Raw genomic sequence first — 19358 nt, 5'->3', positions numbered from 1 at the left:
CCTCACACTTGAGAATGTCAGTGAGCAGGGCTCCAAGTCCAAGGTACTTGGTTTGCTTTGGGACCACTCATCCGATGACATCATCCTCACCACCCAAGCTGTCCCTTCGTACCTTTCAACTCAGACATCAACGAAGCGAACTGTTTTAGAAGCCTTCGCCAGGCTATTCGACCCATTGGGCTTCGTTGCTCCATTTCACGTGAGAGCTCGACTCGTATTTCAATGACTATGGCGGCACGGCATCGATTGGGACGAGCCTCTGCCACCAGACGTTGAGGATTTGTGGAAGAACTGGGTATCGGAACTGGCTGTCCTGTCTACCCTTCGCATTCAATGTTGCATCTCACTAGCATCGCTAAACCAAGGAAGCACGACAATACATTTCTTCACTGACGCCAGCCCTCATGCATACGGAGTCGCAGTGTTTGTACGTCAACAACTAGCCCACGGCGGTGTTACAGTCCGGCGCCTTATTAGCAAGTCTCGCCTTGCACCACTGAATACGATTTCTCTACCGCATTTAGAGCTGCTTGCTTGTCTTTTGGCAGCGAGATTATGGCATTACATCCAGAAAATGCCAGAGGTTTCATCATGTATTGCTTCCTTCTGGACTGATTCAACGATAGCCTTGCATTTGATCTCTGGTGACGCCAATCGCTTGGAGACCTTCGTAAGGAACCGTATTCGTGAGATTCAGACTTTGACCCAAGGTTACACTTGGCGTCATTGCGTGAGTGCAGACAACCTGGCAGACCTTTTGACACGCGGAGTATCAGCAGCGCTCTTAGCACGAGAGACGAAGTGGTGGACCAGGCCTCTGTGGTTGGCCGAACCAGAGAGTAACTGGCCTTTGAACACTTGCGCTACACTGACGGTGCAGGACCTGAACAGCGAACTTGCGTCCGTGTGCCTAGCCGAAGTTTCACCGCAAGCCATACATGAACCGACACCACTGCTGGACCTCGCAAATTACAGCTCACTCTCCAGAGTTCGAAACGAATAAAGACCTCAGTCAACTTATCCCAGAAAGTTCAACCCATTTAGTGAAGTGATCTGTGACAACCAGGATAAAAATGTAGTCTCCTCAGCTTCTGGGGAGGGGTCCCATAATGTCATAGGCTGGGACTTGCCAGGGTAGCTGGCTGTCGATTGGTTGCATGAGCCGGGGGGTTTTTCCACACGAGGCTTCATGCATTGGTGCGCGCGGCATGAGCGGGCGTAGTGAAGAGCATCCTGCTTGATGCTTGGCCAGGTAGCGGAGCAGCACAACTTTTGGAGAGTCTCAAAGGGCCCCTCACCAGGCCACATAGCAAATTTTGGTTATACAGTTAAACCTGGATATAACGAAATTGACAAATTCCCGAAAAACTTTGTTATAAAGAGGATTTCATTGTATGCAGATTCGGCACGAAAATTCGAAAAAGAAACGCTTACCATAATTACTTGATTCTAACGCACCCTCAATTTTAATGCGCACCTGATTTCTGTTTTCGTTGAAGCACTCATCTTTGGAATGTCACACCAGGTACTGTATGCCTGGATGCGTGTCGTTTCACACAAGCGCGAGGCATCGGAAACGAAGAGCAAGCGACACGATGGCGTCGTAGCTTCGTATAGTGTCACCTAGTGTCAGGTTAGTGAAGTAAAGCGCAGAGACTTGCGGCAACCTCAACTGGAAAATGAGAGTGCCGGCTTGGCAGGCTAGGCCAGCTGCAGCAAGCGGCGGGATCAGTTTTGAATGAAGGGAGGGGGAAAGGTCACACCCGCGGCGGCAATATCGCCGGGTCGAGGGATGCAGGCCCTCCTTGCGCACGCTCGCACACACGCACACGTGCGCTTGCTTTGGCCTCGCAGTCGCCGTGAATTCGAGCTCGCCAAGCGCAACGCCGCTGCTTCGCATTCCGTCGTGGTGGAGAAGGTGCTTCCGGTTACTGCTCGCGCAAAAATGACAAAATTTGGGGCAAAATCTCTATGTTGTTCGTGGGGAAAATTAGTTATTTTGAGGGGATCTCCCGCTGCCACTTCGTTACATAGAGATTTCAAATACATGTGCTTCTATGGAGTAACGGCGGGGAATATAAAAAACTTCGGTATATAAGCAGGTTTAACTGTACACTGGAAGTTGTTACGTGCCCTCCAAGGAGTGTGCTACTGCAACAATTTTTCAAATTAGGTCATTAATAGCAGAGATAGAATTATTTGAAGTGGCGCGAACCCATGATTTCAGGAGGCGAGTGTCACCGCCAACATGGAGCCTCCACAAGCCAGAGGATCGTGTGACGAATACGTCACAGCACCACCTTCTTTTTTCTCTCTCTCTCTCGCTCATTTCTGCTGTGTGGCGCATTTCCGGTGACGATCTCGTGCGTGAGCCGTTGCGCTTGGCTAGTTTCACGCAGCGGACAATTTTGCGCACTCTGCACGAGAACACCTGATCAGTGCCCCAATCACGAGCAAAGAGGCAGGCGTGAGAAGATAAAAGAGCACGATTGCGGTGCTGGAACACGGTAGAAAATGAAATAGTTTCGTTCTCTGTGCGCGCGACTGCACGACATGAGAACAAGCAGATGAAACGGAATTACATCTCTCTTGCTACAGTATGAAGTGAAACAAAAACATGCCAAGATTCAGTTTGTATGTTTTATTATTTCTCTAAACTTTCATTCATCTATTGAAGCAACAAATTAAACAAATATTAACTGATGTTGCCTTGAATAATTCTCGAAGTCTCGTGTCACTAAGAGCGACGTCACAACACTGCCATGTACATAAGTGCACTTGCGCGTCGACTCTCTGGCTGGGAGCGCGGCGCCCGGGAGGAGAAGGGCAAATGGCGTTTGGTTTGAAATTTAAGCTCTTTCCGCAGCACATAGGGATGTAATACTTAGCAGATACAATCGTTAGGGCACATTGTATGCACTGCGCTTGTGCTTGTCAGCTCAAAATGGCCAGACTTGGGGAGGGGCCCTTTAAGGCCATTCACATGTCCGGCCAAAGGCAAGTCATGAAAAAAAGCTCATGGTGGCTTTCCTTAGACTTCAGGGTATCAACACCTTGAAAGACTCCTGGGGAGCCTCCTTAGAGGGGATATAGCGCAGAACTCCATTGGCGTCAAGTACGACGCGTATTCAACGTGCCTGTAACAGTACCAGCTGTGTTGCACTCGGCGCCAACAGCAATACAAGCTGTCCGTGTGCGCCTGACAGCATTGCCACCCCTCTCCTCTGGGGAGCTCGGCTCTTCAAGCCCGTCAATGATTTGGCAACAAAATGGATCTCTCTGCTGAGCCTTTAGTAGCTCTTGCCTGCTGAAGTGATCCCCACATGTTCCAATGAGTTTTTCGCATTTAGTTGGCGATCATAATGGTACCCAAGAGGCAAAGGATGGCATGCAGCACTCATGTCTTCTGAACTATACCTTTAAAAGAACATTTACACACTGCTGTTTTGACAATAACAGCATGGCCGCTTGATCAAAACACACAAAGTGCAGCCTGTTGCGTGCGCCGAAATCGCTGGGAGCATGGGTTGCACTTTCTGGCGCAGCTCGTGGTGCCACAGGCTGAAGGTAGCGGAGCAGTAGCGTTGTTGCGGAGTGAACACATTCTCGGGGATGTTTTGCCAGTTTACAACATGTGTAAAGCAGCTAAATTGATTTCACTAATTTGGCTGTGCATAGAGATGTTCTAGAATTGAAGCAGTACTGTCTAATCACAGCTGTTTTTCTACTCTGAAACTGACTTAGTGCAGCGGACACATATATTATTTGTGACTGCCAGCTCTCATGCTTTCGTGTTTCTCATGCTTTCGTGCACATTACCTTGTCTGTGGGCTTATAACAAGTTAATCTTATATTCTTGTTAAAATGACTTAAAAGCTGTCTGACACGATCATTTATAGGCATTTCACAATTTATGGGTATATTTTCGGCCTCCACTTGCATTCAGAAGCCAGACTTTGGGCTGTCCTTGTGGCACAATCGCATGGTCAAAACGTTGGGTCATGCTCGTGTCCTCAAAGGCAAAACGGAACAGATAGCACACTATCCACCTGGTTTGTTTTCCCTACAGATATGTCTAGATATGTCAGTCAGCCGTGCTTGCCAGCATTCAGCGTCCGCCCAAAATTTGGGGTAGCCCTAGACGGGATTCCGCTATATGGACACATTACACAGCATTCTTTGCATAATAAAATATGTCAAGATGTGAGGGATTCATCATGAATACCGCCGTTCTAAAGAGCTTGCGCACGCTGCAACATGCATTTTCATACTGGAAACACACGTGGCGTTTTGTAGTGGTGTATGACTACTAGTGCCAACACGGGTAAGAGTGTAAACACACTCTCCTGCCCGCACTCATGCATTTCGGAGTGGCACAGCAGCCTGCACCTGTGTGTTTTGATTGAGCAGCCATGTTAATAGATATGCAGGAACTGCTCGCCTGCTTCATGTTGGGCTCATGTTCACAAAACTTTATCTTACATAAGAGCACCTCCTTATCTGCTGATGTTCGAGCATCTGCCACGCATAGTAGCAGTTGGTGTGATAACAAGACAATCACCAGAGCAATGGCTGATCACAGACAGAACTTATAATAGAAGTTTTGTGAATTCCCAGTTGAGGTCAGATGGGCAGAGGCAAGCAATAACATGTGAAGTGACATCATTATGACCAGGAGAGAAGGGCAATACTTATACAGTTGAACGCCTCTACAAAGAAATGACTTGTATAACGAAGGAATAATTATGTCCCAGTTATACTGTGGGTGGTGCGATGCGCAACCTTTACAACAAAGTGACCTGTATCGAGCACTTCTTTATAAAGGTGCTTGACTGTAAATTACCGTATTTACTCGATTGTAACGCGAGGGGTGACTTTTCATTGCGCCCATCAAGAAAAAATAAAACCTCGCTTTCAAGGCTGTAGCCGCAGTGACATAAGTTCTTATACCACACGCCTCTCAGCTCTCTACTTCAAGAGCCCTGTGGAGGCAGAAGTCCTTGTATAATGTCACTTATTATATCACCTTTTTGTAGTGAAACTTTTATGCTCATTTTTATTTTGTCATGAATCATTGTCATTCTACTTTACGCTGTTTACAGCGACCTGTTCTTAGGCCTCTTTACAGCCACATAACATGTACATTAGCAACTCAATTTAATCACTTCATTCATAATACATAAACATTTTATTACCATATGTCATGGCGCTCTTTGGCCATAGCTGGCCCTTGCGCCAATAAACGCCACACATCACCATCAAGAAAAAATTAAACCACGAAAGTAACGTGAGAGGTGACTCTTTGTTGCGTCCAGCAAAAATTAAAAAATAAAAGAAAACCGCTAAAGTAACACGAGACTACCGGATGCATAAAAAAGTCGCAGTATCGCCCGAAAGGCGAAGCATCAATTGTGATAGCAAAATAGTAGAGAGCTATACAGAGTGAGAATAGTAGTTTTATCGGCTGCATTAACTTGGACACATTTGTTTACTAACTGAATTAACAAGCATTGTGTCAGTGCGCACAAGCAAACATGAATAGATCGCACTCGATGACTGCACACAACCGCTGTCGAAACACTGGCTTGAGCAAGCGTGGCAGCAGCAGCGAGCAAAGGTTCGTGCGGTCTATCGCTTCAACGGAAACTGAGCGGTGAAAGCATAGCGCATAGAAATGTAGGAGGGTCGTGTGCAGATCGCTTTCAAGATACGGTGCGTGCGACATCCCGCAGCCGCGCAAAGAGTTACCGGCAGAGTAGAAGCCACACCCCCTTCCTCCCGTGCTGCCTTCCGACTTTCCTACTTTTGCGTGGGAGATTGAGTCGCCAGTTCCCCTTGCGCCCGGTCGCAAAATACGCATTTGGAGCCGCAGCTAAATGTCGCCTCCGCTCCCTCCCATCTCTCCACGGCTTTTCGCACGACGGAAGACCGTGCTCTCGCGTTTACTCTCTGCCGTTTGTTCTCTCTCCGTGAAAGCACGCGTCCCTCGCGTGCTTTAACTCGCACATTTCAATCGTTGATTAGAATTGGGTGCATCATTGTACTTTTTAGACAACTTGAATTTCAGTATTTGATTGTAACGCGAGGATAGACTTCAGGTAGCAAAAATTTGGAAAAAAAAAACTCGCGTTACAATCGAGTAAATACGGTAATTCAAGGCTTGTGCAGGATGCTCAAAACTTTTCATCAATATATCTCACAACCTATTGCATGTATTCAAACACAATTGGCAATAATTTCAGAGTCCCTTTAACAGTGTTTGCAAATACTTGACTGAACTTACAGAGAAAGTGAAACTTTGCATATGTATAGCTGAGGCACGCAAGAAAATCGCATTAATGTGGCTTAGGAAAGCAGCCATTTTAATGAGTGGAGGTAGCCTATATCTGACCTTTTAAGGGCTATACTAAGTTTTATAAAACTGCCTACAGCAAATAGCTCAGCTCTGCCACTTCAGCTGGATTGCTTGAAGAGGAGAACATTTGCATGGTAAAGAAATAACGATTTAACAAAAGTAATTGGGGCCCTTAATTATTTTATGGCACGCTTTGTGGTTTTTAAATTGAAGCATGCCTGGTGCCAGGATTCCAACTGCTCTTCGTGCAGTAGGAATCCTGCAGGAGAGTTTGCTGTTGGGCTAGTTGTTACGTAACATTTTAAAACAGAGTAAAATACGAGACAAGAGAGACAAACACAACATTTTGTATTTGTCTCTCTTTTTTGTCCCGTCTTTTGTGCTGTTTTTATTATAAAAAGAAATCCTGCATTCTATGCTACTGTCAGTATAAAACGGCATTTCGTGCAGTTTGATTTCATAGCCTTTTCAAGAAAACAATAGTTATTGTCTGGAAAATGGAGCGGCCACAGTTTCTTATGAACTTTTATGACTGTAATGCAACGTGAATGCCTTGGTAATATGAAATGATCACGTTCTCTAGGTGCAGGAAACTCGAACACGTCAGATGCATCGCTGCGGTACATCAGTGCTGTTAGCAGCAGCTCGCCTCCTCGATTGAGCCCCCACCAGGCCACTCCAGACTCTTCCTTGAGGCAGCCTGTGACCCCTCTGGGTGCCTGTCGTCATTCCACTTCCCAGTCCAGGTCGCAACATACCTCTCCCGACTTGGGTATTGATTCGGATCCTACGCCAGAGCACGAGTTCTACTCAGCACATGCTGATTCAATGATAGTATTCAAGGAGCACTGGCAGCACCGCATGAGGGCTGATTGGAGTTTCTCAACTGTGCACTCGGCCCCCGACAGCATTGGAGGTAACTGCCAGCCCTGCCAGCAAGGCAAGGACAATGCTTCTTTATGGAAGCTGAAGGCCAATGCAACATGCCCAGCTGGAGATCTGCTGGACCGGTCCGACTCTCAGTCTCGTAGGCATTGTTTTTTTTGTTTTTTTCTGTGGCAGTTGGCTTGCATTGTAGCCCTTAAAGTTTGAGTTTTTAACCGGAGAGTGTTTCAAATGCCCAATGATAATCCAAACCAGCCAGAAATACCTTGCTGTTTGCACAATCTTTTCCATGTAAAAAATTTGATCAATTGCATAAAGAATCATTCTTGTGCAGAGGGCATATTTATTGAGTGAGCTTGTGGAGCAATCAAGCGTTATACACGATAAGTTGAAGTGACCTAATGAAATCCAGTTGGAAGCTTCTTTCCTGAGGAACCTGTATGGTTTTATTTATAGCTTCATACAACCTTCAGACCGATGCGAACTTTCTCTTTCACTACCAGAAGGAATAAGTTGCCATAGTGCTGGGAGTAACCTTTAAGGGACATTAAAGGCAAATTCTAAGTCTATGTGAAACTGTTACTTTCTCCGCATACATGGACACTCTGCTTTCTGTATACAACCGCGGTATTTAAACAAAAAACTTCATGTTCATAACGTACCAGTTGGTAATAAGAACAGACTCGAATAATGATATGTCCATGACTTGTCTTAAAGTCTCGGAAGGATATCTGGTATGTGAACACCTGATGGTATGTTGTGCACAAATGTTTTCCCTAGACACCTGCAAATGCAGAGGTGATAATTAGGTGTTACATTGAAGTGAGAAGAATGCTATAAATAATCAGAATTAGTGTCACAATACCTACTTGAAAATTTTTTTGTCCATTTTGTGCTGAAAATAAGGGTTGGGAGAAGGGGCAGGGGGCACATCTTATCATTTATGAATTTTATCAATCTGTAGAGTCAATTTCTTGCAAAATAATTGTTGCTTGAAATCTCTCTGCTATTTGAGATTCATATAATGATGAGGGCTGACTGGTACAAAACAATTTGCAGCATTGGGAGAGAGGCTGTTTGATGACTGTGTCGTCACCTTTTCTGTTTGTCCAGCTTCAAAGAGTGGACTTCCTGCAATGTCCTGCAGCTTTTCATCGCCTGGAATCCGGATGTGTGCCATTGTTCAGTTATCAGACCATGAACAGCTTAAGAAGAGGGTGGATGAGAGCATCTGCTTGATCCGTCGAGTAGAAGGCGTTGTTGAAAAAGCACTGGATGCTCTTGCTGATTTTGCTTCTGACTGTACAGAGGTTGGTTTGTGCTTTCTCCACTTTCTTTTCAACGTGTAAAATGTGCATACACACTAATGAGGTATGCCAGGCGGCAATGATTTACTGTTGGACTCAGTTAGTTGCCCACCAAGATTTTTGTTCTCAAAGGGAAGAGTGAAAAATCATGCAGTCCAAATTATGGGGGAAATGCAATTTTAACCATGAAAACCTAATGCGGATTTTGCTTGGCTTTGCTCTCATATGCAATAATGCCTGCTTTAATTTTTTTGTTAATTATGCATTCTACATTCTCAGGCACACAGTCTGATGCTTGTGGTAGAAATGCAGCGAAGTATGGTGGTCACAATTAAGTGACACAGCTGCATGCTGCCAGTCGTTCATGAGCCCTGGCAGATTCTTAGGATGAAATGCAAGGTTTTTCTTGGCACCCTCTAAGCTTAGCCAAATTTACCATTTGTCAGTGGCAGATCAACAAACTACTTCTGATCATGATCACCTCTTGAGTTTCTGATGAGACATTGCCAGGCAAGGACACACATAATCACTGTCTTTGTTGAGTACAGTGACTTTCGGAGCGACATGATGACATATAATGTGCTCAATGTCACAACACTTCTGGCTTAAACAACTCAAAAATGACACCCAGAAAGCCTTCTGAGCAGTTAAGCAGAGCATCGAAAAGCCTAGACATCTTACTCTGAGAAATGCAGCTAGTTGCATGATTTACAAGAGCGATATTAGCAACACATTTTTTATATTTTGTAAAAAAAATAAATGGTGTCTGAATTGGGGCACTATTAAGTATTAGTTCTTGGGAAACGTGGTGGTGCCGTGACACTCTAAATAAAATAGCAAGTCTGTAAAGTTGATTGGCCACTGTGCAGTCAAACCTCGTTATATTGAAATAGGTATAACTAAAGTGAATTCCCCTGAAGTTCTCATAAAAAAATAATTTTAAGAAAGCAAACATTTTCTTAAATGGCTATAATGAACCACGTTTAGTTTATAATGAAGATTTACTGAAGGTCAATTTGATAAGGCTGAAATATGGCGGCATTTGACACTTCTAGTAACCCAATTGATGCAGTTGTTCAAAACTCCAGTGAGCTGTTGGCCTTTTGGCGGTGCACCAAACTGGCCATGCTGCCATGTTGGTGACCGCTCTACTCCCCCCCTGTTCTCCTCCCATTTCCACACTCTGCAGCTGCTGCTGCTGCTCAGTCTTCTAAAGGCTTCTAATGTTAGTACAGTCGAACTCGCTTATAACGATCCCAGATATAACAAATTCTCAGTTAGAACGACCACATTTCACTGCACTTACGATTTTCTGACCCTGCCTATTGAAACTGCATCCAGATATAATGAAAATATCCAAAAGTGCCATACTTTTACAAAGAATACTTCAAACCCGGTCGCTGCAAAAGGAGGGTGCACACAAAGTTTCGAAGCACGGAAGTGTGACCGAACTAGGTCCACAGAGTGCACCCCCCACTTCTGTCCAGATGCAATGAAAATATGACCGGCGAAATGAGTGAGCCGCACGTGGATTTCAAAAACGACAAGGAAAGTCACTCTGTTTCAACCATACTAGGGTAACCATGCTTTCAAGGTATGTCTCCAGCGTGTATCAGGGCGAGGCAGCCTGTGCATGGCAGTGGAGGCCTACGAGATAGCACTGGCATGCACACCGGTGCTATCTTCGAGGCCACGGCGGGGGCATTCTTTGTGAAGTTCTCTATGCCGCACTGCTTGAAACCTTTGAGGTCACGACGGCGACGCACTCGTTTTTGCACAGTTCTCCATGTGGCACCACGTGCATTACGCCTACTAGGACAATTTGGACCAATGGCAGCTTATGTGTTGCTATCTTATCGTTGCTGAACGCGGCACGATGCATCGCTTCCATGCAAAGTTGCAAAGAGTTGATGATTACTATGTCGCTATCAGGAGATCATGGTTCGTTTATGTCGTTGATCATAATGATTTGCCATGGCAGTCTACATTTCGAACTTCGCACTTTTTCAGCCGAAGCAACATAGAAACTTCGTGGCTCTCGCCATGTGTGTAGCTGATGCTGCGCCGTAAAGACAGCACAGTCCGCCATGCGCCAAGTTTTCGTGGCTTAGTTCGCGTTGATGCGAGACGCAGAATGAAGGTCAATTCGCTCGCTGCTGCTGCCACGCTTCCTCACTATAGCGTCTTGACAGCGAGTTTCCGCGGTCATCAAGTGAGATGTGTTCATGTTTGCTTGTGCGCGTGTGACACCATGCTTGTTAATGCGCAGAGAGCCGTGGCAGAGGACGCGCTTTCATGCACTCCCGCCATTACGTCATTCTGCCCGCTCTGCGCGAGGAAAAATAGGAACGGAGCTATTCACGTGCTAGCAATGTTAGAATGCGCCCGATGGCACCAGACACACCGGTTGCGTCATTTCGTTGAAGTATAGACGCCGATTGTTCGGCCACCATGATGCCGTGGAGCTCGACGTGCGTTGCGTCGGAGTACACCTGCGGTTTGAGGGGAGCATTCGCCGTCTCGGTGGACTGCCGAACTTCCAGGCAGCTGCACTGTAACTGGTATTTCGTCTCCCACAACTGCGCTATAAGCAGTACGCGTATACATAGAGTGCTATGGGAAAATTAACAGGAGTCTGAAAAGGCCGTGTTATATCCGGTCTTGCACTATAAGCGGTTATGTTATAAGTGGTCTATACTGTACAGCAAAACTTCGTTAATTAGGATATTACGGGACCGAAAGAAAATGTCTGAATTAATTGAATGTCGAATTATCGAGGGTATTAGAAAAATGATAAACAAGTGCTTATTACCTTAACCCTGTAATGCCCAAACACAGTTCCACATCAAGAAAAATTGGAACAAATTGTTGACATTTATTTCTGGTCATGAAGAGTACATAAGTAGAAGAAAAAAAAAAGAAATGTTTTTCAATTATAACTTAATTACTGTACTAATTAATTAGCAAATTAATTAGCAAATGGTTAGGTACACTGTCCACTGCTAAAACTTCACTCCAGCATGTTAAAAATGCAACTATGGGCTTTGTATTAGATTTTCCGCACTTCAGTCAGCATTTTGAGGCATGAAACTCAGCGCAGCATATATGATACGTTGGGCATCACAAGGTTGACACACTTTTATTTACTGAATAAATCATCAAATCCTATTTCTATTTTGCACAAGAGCACTGCGGAAGCTGCAATTCTTGTCATCTCGTGACTGATTAGCGCTCGCAGCGGCAAAGGCCTTCTTTCACAGTGTGGCCACAGTCCAATACGCACGTTCAGTCCAAGAATCGCTTTTCACTACGACGCACACATCCCGATTATTTTTTCGCCAGTGAGCTGGTCGCCAACAGATCGTCCGTTCATAGTAGTTTCGCTGACGCTTTTTCCAACATCTTCTGTCATACGTGTTTGTGACATTGCATGCGTAGTCATTGCACTGAGTCAAAACGAAACCACTGTTTGCCACAAGCGCTGTGGATGAAACTGCAGCCACTATCGATGCGATCATAGACGGCGACGATGCAGTTCTGTAGGCACGTGGCCGACGCAGTGTTATGCGCAGCGGTAAACACAAGAATGAAGGCTATAACGGCACAAATAGGCATGAAGCATTCTGGTGTTCCTGTTCATGTACGATTTCCGCTGATGACAATGGCAATGCGGACTCCGCCGCTTCGTTTCAATTGGACACTAGCGCTGCTTTTGCTTATTTGCGTCGTACATTTGTAGCACTCTGCATACGCCGAGCTCCATGAGTTGTCCGAATTAACCGGTGTGTGGCCAAATACATCCGAATTAATGAGAGTTTGATTCCATTAAATAATGCCTACGCCTGCTGGGACCAGAGGATGAGTCCAAATTATCAGATTCTCTGAATTAACAAGGGTCAAAGTAACAAGGTTTTACTGGACTAAAGAGTTGTAACGACTTGTTGGAATCTTCTTAAGCAAAGCTATGTTGGAATGTTGCAATTGAATGCTATGCAAAGAGACATGATGCCAGAGCCTGCCACGTTCTCCCATCACAGAAGCTTTTTGTCGCTTGGCTTTGGAGCAAACACATGCGTGCCCATCAAGATTTTCGTCTTCTTGGCTTTAAGAATGTGCTTCGGTCCCATGGCACAGGTGCAAATGCCACACACAGTTTCACAATGAGTGTTTTATATGTTCAGCTTTACCCATGTCCTCCCACCCATGCAACCCCAATACCACGGAGACTCCCACCCCACGACCTACGTGACCTTTGCAACCGTGTATTTTTCTCTGGAATCGGCCCAGGTTTTATTACACCATTGTTGGGATCAGCCCAGTTTTCATTACACTATCGTCAGGATCAGCCCACTTTACTGTTATACTTTCTCCAGGATCAGCCTAGTTTACTGTTACATTGCCTCCGGGGTCTGCCCGCTTCCTCCGTGAGGAACTGACCAAGCAGACATGCAAAACCATGAGGAGGAAGATAGAGGAAGCTTTGCGTTGATTAAAGAATTATGTGCTTCAGCTTTTTCCCTACCATGGGGGAAATAGGTGTTTTTTGTAGGTTACGCCAGATTTTTTTTTTTTTCTGAAGGAACTACTGCACTCAATATTTTATGTAACACATAAACAAAAAGCAGAATGAATGCACTTTTAACGCATCAAAGCTTTAGTAACGAGATATGTCATAAAAAAAGATAAATTGCCAGAATCAAGATGTGGGATAAAATTGAACAAAGTTTGTAAAGACACGCTTGTATATACTAAGACAAAAATGTAACGAAAATTATGAGATATAACAAAATGTATTGCCATCTAATAGGCACTATCTCCGAAAAAATCTAACTTTTTCATTGGACAGGTGTTCCACTACAAAAATTTAACTGCAAGCAGTACAGTTGGGCGTGCCGGGCTACGGCCGCCGTTGTTCTGGGCTGGTTTGCGTCGTCGTCGCTCGCAGAGACAAAGTCCGACGAAAAAGCACCATCCTCAGACACGCTTCTGCTCAATCCATCGATAAAATCAGCCACAGACGCAGTGAAATCACGAGATTTGCAATCTTTTCCACGCATGCGCGCCTCTCTTGGAGGCGGCCATTTTTGCTTTCTGCTTTGACGATCGCGAAACTTTGGAGCACGTTCAAAAATTACCATCTGGTGGGAAAAAAGCGAACTGCTTAGAAAACAAAAATATAGTTCCCCTTCACGTCTGATGGCGCAGTGTGTCTTTAAGCGGCGCAGGAGCTCTTGAAAGCGGCATTTCAAACCATCAATAGCTGCCTAACGATGCCCAATGGGCGTGGTACGGCAAGTGTTAAGGTGGATGTTTGTTCACAGTTAAGATATTTTGGAACAGAGAGTCACTGGCACATTTGTTGGGCCAGTGACTATAAATTTAGCATTTTAAATACTCACTCATAAAAATGTGTGTTGTTTCTTTAGTAGCCACATTGTTTTGCTTAATTTTGTATTTTACTTGTTGCAGCCTCCAGAATGCAAGAGCCTGCTCGAGGATGCTGAAAAGGGATGCCAGACCATCAAAGGTTGCCTCACTGATAGCTTCAGATTGATTTGCAGCTTCACCATTGCCCCAGTGCCAGAGCAAAGCGCATTTGAGGTGACTTGTGCATTATTATATAACACATGTCAGATGTTTGTTTGAAGAGTGCCACCACCATTCCAGTGTTTTTTGCTCTGTGCTTGTTCAATTTTCAGGCAATTAATTTATATAAGTTAAGGGCAGTTTGATTTGTCTTCCACTCCTGCTAATATACAATGGAGTCGAAAATGCTTGGGCGCTGTGTGGTGGTTGAGTGTAGGACGGTGCCTATTGTGCGTGTCATCAGGCATTTCATCGGGGTATCTTCAGTCGGTGGGTAGTAGTCTTCCGTGGCACTTACACCGAAGTAACCTCTGACTGGTTTGATGTGAAAACTGTTGCGTCAGTATGTGGAGCCGTCTTTAGTTATGATGATATACGATCGGCGGTTGTGGTTCAGCCTGGCAGATTAGATCAGGTGTCTCTTTGTGGTTCAGTAGAACAACACTTCTTACCCTTGCTGAAGCACTGTATTTGTGTTCATGTTGCTGCCAAAAGAGAAACTGCTTTCTTGCTGCATCTCAATCGTAATGCGACTCTAGTTGCTGAGGTGAAAGAGGTACCATAATCTTCAGTCGTCTTTCCATAAGGAGCTCGGTTGGCGAGGGCACGTTGTCCATCGGGGTGCTTCTCAACTAGAGAAGAACCAGAGAAAGATGCTTTAGGGCTTTAGAGCTGCAGAAGCAAAAATCTGCATCTTTTCCGTCCTTCACAGATTTTTTCAAGGCTGTTCTTGACAGTCTGGACAAATCGCTCGCTGACTCTGTTCGACCATGGGTAATGCGGTGAGCTTAATTTGTAGATGATACCCCAACTTTTCAAGAAGGCTCTAAATTCTTATAAGTTGAAAGGTAGGCCGTTGTCACTGACGATCTCCTCAAGTATATGTCAAACCTGGCGAAGGTCTCCTTCAGTAGGGATATCACCTTCTTTGTTTGGTTGAGGCCAGAAGAACGGTTCGGGAGTCTGATCTACGAGAACTTGTTTATTGCGTTACATAGGTACTGCTGCTGGGCTCAGACTGACATCTGAGCCTTTGAGGAGTATTTTCCTCTGGGGTGCCAGCCTCGCTTTTGAGGTTGTTTCATGGACCACATAGGTGGTCCTGCCTTTCAGCTAACATATGTAATACCTTTTACTAAATTTTTGCTAATTATCTGATATTTTTTGTTTCTCGGCACAAGCAGCTGCAGCTGGAACTGTGCAAACTCCGAGAGAAAGACATCAAGCAGACTGCTGAACTTCAGAGTGCACATGAGGAAATTGCAGTGAGTGCATAGTTTTGGAACTGAACGTACCTAAACATTTTTTTTTTTTTTTTGCCCTATGACTGTAGAGGAGCATCGCTGGGTTATATAAACCCATTCGCTAGTACTATCACTCGGTGCACACATAACCTTCATATGTATAGCCATTAACATATCTGCTGAGATACTGACTGACCCAGCACATAGTAACCACGACAAACCCAGGAAAGTAGGTAAAGAAAGCTTCACTTTAAAAGTTAAGTGCTGTTGTGCATTATGTACAATGAAGAGGTCTATGAGGTCTGCAGAAGCAAAAATCTGTGCAATGTGGTCAATTGTACCTGTGCATTTGGGTCCATGCAAGTGGATGCAATAAGTTGTCAGTGTAATAGCAAAGAGCAAGCTACAGTTTTGCCATTCCGAAATGATCTGTCTCCACATAAAACAGTGGCATGCGATGTTTACTACATTGTAGAAGTGAAATCTGGGTGAGGTTGTAAACATTGCACGTGGTAGAAGAAAACAACACGAACACACGGAGACGTAGAGGGATTAGAAAGGATGAGCACTCATCAACAAGTGAAGGTTTATTTGAAAAACAACTATGAAAGCGATGGTACATGCATACTTACATGCAAACTGGCCTTAAACAGTCATATTTATCAGCAGGCTGCAAAAAGATGAAACTGCAGCTGGAGAGACATGAGTATCAACATCATAATTAATTAGGTAAAAAGGCTATTTTTCATAAAGTGCAAGGATGGTTGGCTAATGCACAAGGAATTTCTTTTTTCATGTGGTAAGCCTCGACTATTTCATGCATTATCTTGTCAAGGTGGCAACATTCAATATCAATTTCTTTCGAATAAAGGCTCGGAATGATTTTGCACTGTGCATTTTGCAGCACAGTGGACTTTGTATATTGCTATTTACTAGCACCGATTACGGCTGCAATCTTCACATTTGCAAGCACCTAGTGGAAGAGTGAATTATTCTTGGAGCAGGATTATTTAGTCCACTTTCGTAAAAACAATGTAAAGCAAAATAGGAACTGCTCTAGAGAAACATTTTTTCCAGTTTGAACTCGTTACTCTACCAAAATAAAAAACAAGCAGGCAGGCCACAGTGATTTGTCTAATGATCCACATTGTTACATATTTGCTGCCCGTTCATGCTGCATGTGTGATTTTGCAGGGAAGTTCAGCACCTTCAAAAAAAATTTTTGAAGGTGCTGAAGGGGCCAATGAAGGGGCCAATGGCATACAACATCAAGTGCAACTCCAAGTGCAAAGTCGCAAGGATAATTGCATCATGTGAAACATGCTTTTCACCTGCATTTGCGATAGTCAGACACCAGAAGAGCATGATCCTTCACTTCAGAGTATATCAATGTTCCCTTTATCTGGCGTTAACACACTTGCCGGTCTGGCCAATATAAACAGCATCACAATATAGGGGCTCCCAGTACACTACAGACTGGCAACGACAGGCAGCCGCACTGTAACCGGTATTTCGTGTCCCGCAACTGCACTATAAGCGATACGTGTATACATAGAGTGCTATGGGAAAATTAACGGGAGTCTGAAAAGACCGTATCGTATGCGGTCCTGCACTATAAGAGGTTACATTATAAGTGGTCTATACTGTAGTAGTGTGCAGCTACCTTTTTCGATGTGACATATTGTGTACATAATGGTCAGATTTTTCATGCGTTAGCATTAGAAATGTCAAAGTGGAAAAAAGTGTATGTGGTGAACGAGGTTTAAATCATGGATCCGGGACCTCAAAGGTTTGACATAATGCTAATGCATTTCTCTCACATTTACCACTAAATCGCCACAGAATTGTTTTTCTAACATAACCGTAAATGTTGGAGACGTACAACTGCAAAAATTCAAAAATACATATTTATTAACTTTTGGCCAAAACTTATTTCTTGCTCTTTGTGCAAAAATATTGCAAAAAATGATGCAAATCCAGCACACATGTTGGAATCAATTTGAAACGAAGCATTAGTGAAGTAGGTAATTAAATCCTGTACAACTAGCGGCACTACGTACAATTGCATTAACTTTCATCCTATGCACTGTGCAATCTCATGCAATGTTTATATTTATTCATCACAAAGGTGATATCTTTAATATCATGCAATTTTTATGATACACCTGACACACCGCTCGCAAGCCATGCCGAAATGAAAACACCAAATCAGGCGGATGCCCAGTGTGAGACGTCTATGCAGCGATGTCAAAAGAACGAAGGCAATGTATGGTGCTTGTTGAGGGAAGAAGGGCGATGGCAGGTATATGTACAGAGAAGTACGACATACGTCTAGCTACATTTAAGAATTCTGTATTTCTTGTGCTGTGATACTGAGTGACCCAGTGGACAGTAACCACGCCAAACCCGGGAAAGTAGTTCAAGAAAGCTTTACTTTAAAAGTTACGTACTGTTGACTCTTCTGAATGTTTTTTCCACAGGCAGCTAAGCATATGCCTTTCACTTTCATCCTTATCAAGACAGTGGGCTCTTTCACTAAATGTGGCCTCTGCGACCGGGATCGAACCCTTGACTTTGAGTTCAGCAGTGCACTTTCATATCCACTGAACTTTCATTTATGAGATGTTAGCATTTATAATATAAACTACCTTTATACAGTATAGACCACTTATAACGTAACCGCTTATAGTGCGGTCTTTTCAGACTCCCGTTAATTTTCCCATAGCACTCCATGTATACACGTATCGCTTATAGTGCAGTTGCGGGAAGCGAAATACCGGTTACAGTATGGCTGCCTGGGAGTACGGAAGTCAGCGAAGACGGCGAATGCTCCCCTCAAATGGGCGCCCCAAGGAGTGCTCGAGGAAGAAAGAGAGACAAAGTGGAGGAGAAGGGCACGTGGTGCGAACGAACAGCCAGTGAGGCTGAAACCAGAATCTTGAGTGCGAGTCGTGAAATATCACGGCGCGCATAGCGAGCGAGCACCACGAAACTGCCAACGCCGGCCAACGCTCGCTTCACGATAACGGTAGTAAACAAACCTTCAGGGAGCGGGCAGCGCCGTCACATCACGGCGAAGGGGGCACACGGAGACCGTGGAATGTGAGGGAGGAGGGCGGCAGGGAAGCGGATTTCGCCTCAGCAACTCCGCCGCTTCGGTGGCTCCGTTCGCCCTCCCTCGTAGCTCCCTCACTTTCGACTGTCACCGTGCGCGCCCGCCGCCGTGCAGGCGCCGCCGCTCCAGCCGGCCTGGCGCCATCTCCCCGAAGTTTCGTTTTCTGCCGTTATCAGGAAGCGGGCGTTTGCCGGCGTGGGCAGTTTCGTTGGCCGGCCTGGGACAGCGCTGCTGCTTCCCTCTGTGCCGTAGCTGCAGCGTGCAAGGTCAACACGTGACTAGAAAGTAGAGGAAGCATAAAGGAGAATGAAGGGTTCACTGCCATTTTCTACGCGTGGCTGAGACGTTGGCACGTACACTCATGTTCCGTCGCAACACAGAATCGGCGACCTTGCCATTTGAGAGAAGGTGAAATTTCCACCGCGCTTTTTTTTTTTTCCTCTTTGTTTTATTCGCGCGAGACATTGAGGGGTCTCTCCTAAGCTTTTACTCTATGGCGGTGCCGGAGCAATGCTGGTCGGAGGCGCCGCCGCGTGATTTGGTTTGAATTAACGAGATTCGACTGCAAGTTGAATCCAAACGTTCTAGCCGCAATCCTCGACTGTCGCATACGCGTGGCACCTCGGTGCACATGTTTTGCATATGTGCGGGCCTTGAAAATTGTTGCTTTGGTTATAGTGCGGTACCGCTTATAGTGCGGATATTCGCGACTCGGGTGACTTACGTTATAAGCGGTCTACACTGTATCAGTCGGCTTCCATCAGTGTTTGTGGTGTGACTGAAAAATGAAGCAGAGACGCATCTCATCGGTAGTACTTGTGTAAAAATATTCATGTAAACAAAATGATTGATGGGCAGGATTGGCA

General features: G+C 45.0%; 1 protein-coding gene across 5 annotated transcripts in view; it reads left to right on the top strand.

Moving 5' to 3' along the window:
* The window catches only part of LOC119436439 (rootletin-like), a 199970-nt gene that overhangs the window by 165695 nt on the left and 14917 nt on the right, over positions 1 to 19358 (top strand). For 4 of the 5 annotated variants that reach the window (XM_049657710.1, XM_049657691.1, XM_049657713.1 and 1 more), the window contains 4 exons: positions 6939 to 7382; positions 8354 to 8550; positions 14017 to 14148; positions 15315 to 15398. In XM_049657710.1, coding sequence (XP_049513667.1) covers positions 6939 to 7382; positions 8354 to 8550; positions 14017 to 14148; positions 15315 to 15398 — 857 coding nt within the window. The remainder of the gene's footprint in view (positions 1 to 6938; positions 7383 to 8353; positions 8551 to 14016; positions 14149 to 15314; positions 15399 to 19358) is intronic. The other variant, XM_037703285.2, reaches the window with a different exon arrangement.

Source organism: Dermacentor silvarum, chromosome 1 (assembly GCF_013339745.2).
Source record: "Dermacentor silvarum isolate Dsil-2018 chromosome 1, BIME_Dsil_1.4, whole genome shotgun sequence".
NCBI classification, from domain to species: Eukaryota; Metazoa; Arthropoda; class Arachnida; order Ixodida; family Ixodidae; genus Dermacentor; species Dermacentor silvarum.
Note: the sequence above shows the minus strand (reverse complement) of the source record. Positions and strands in the feature narration are given on the sequence as shown.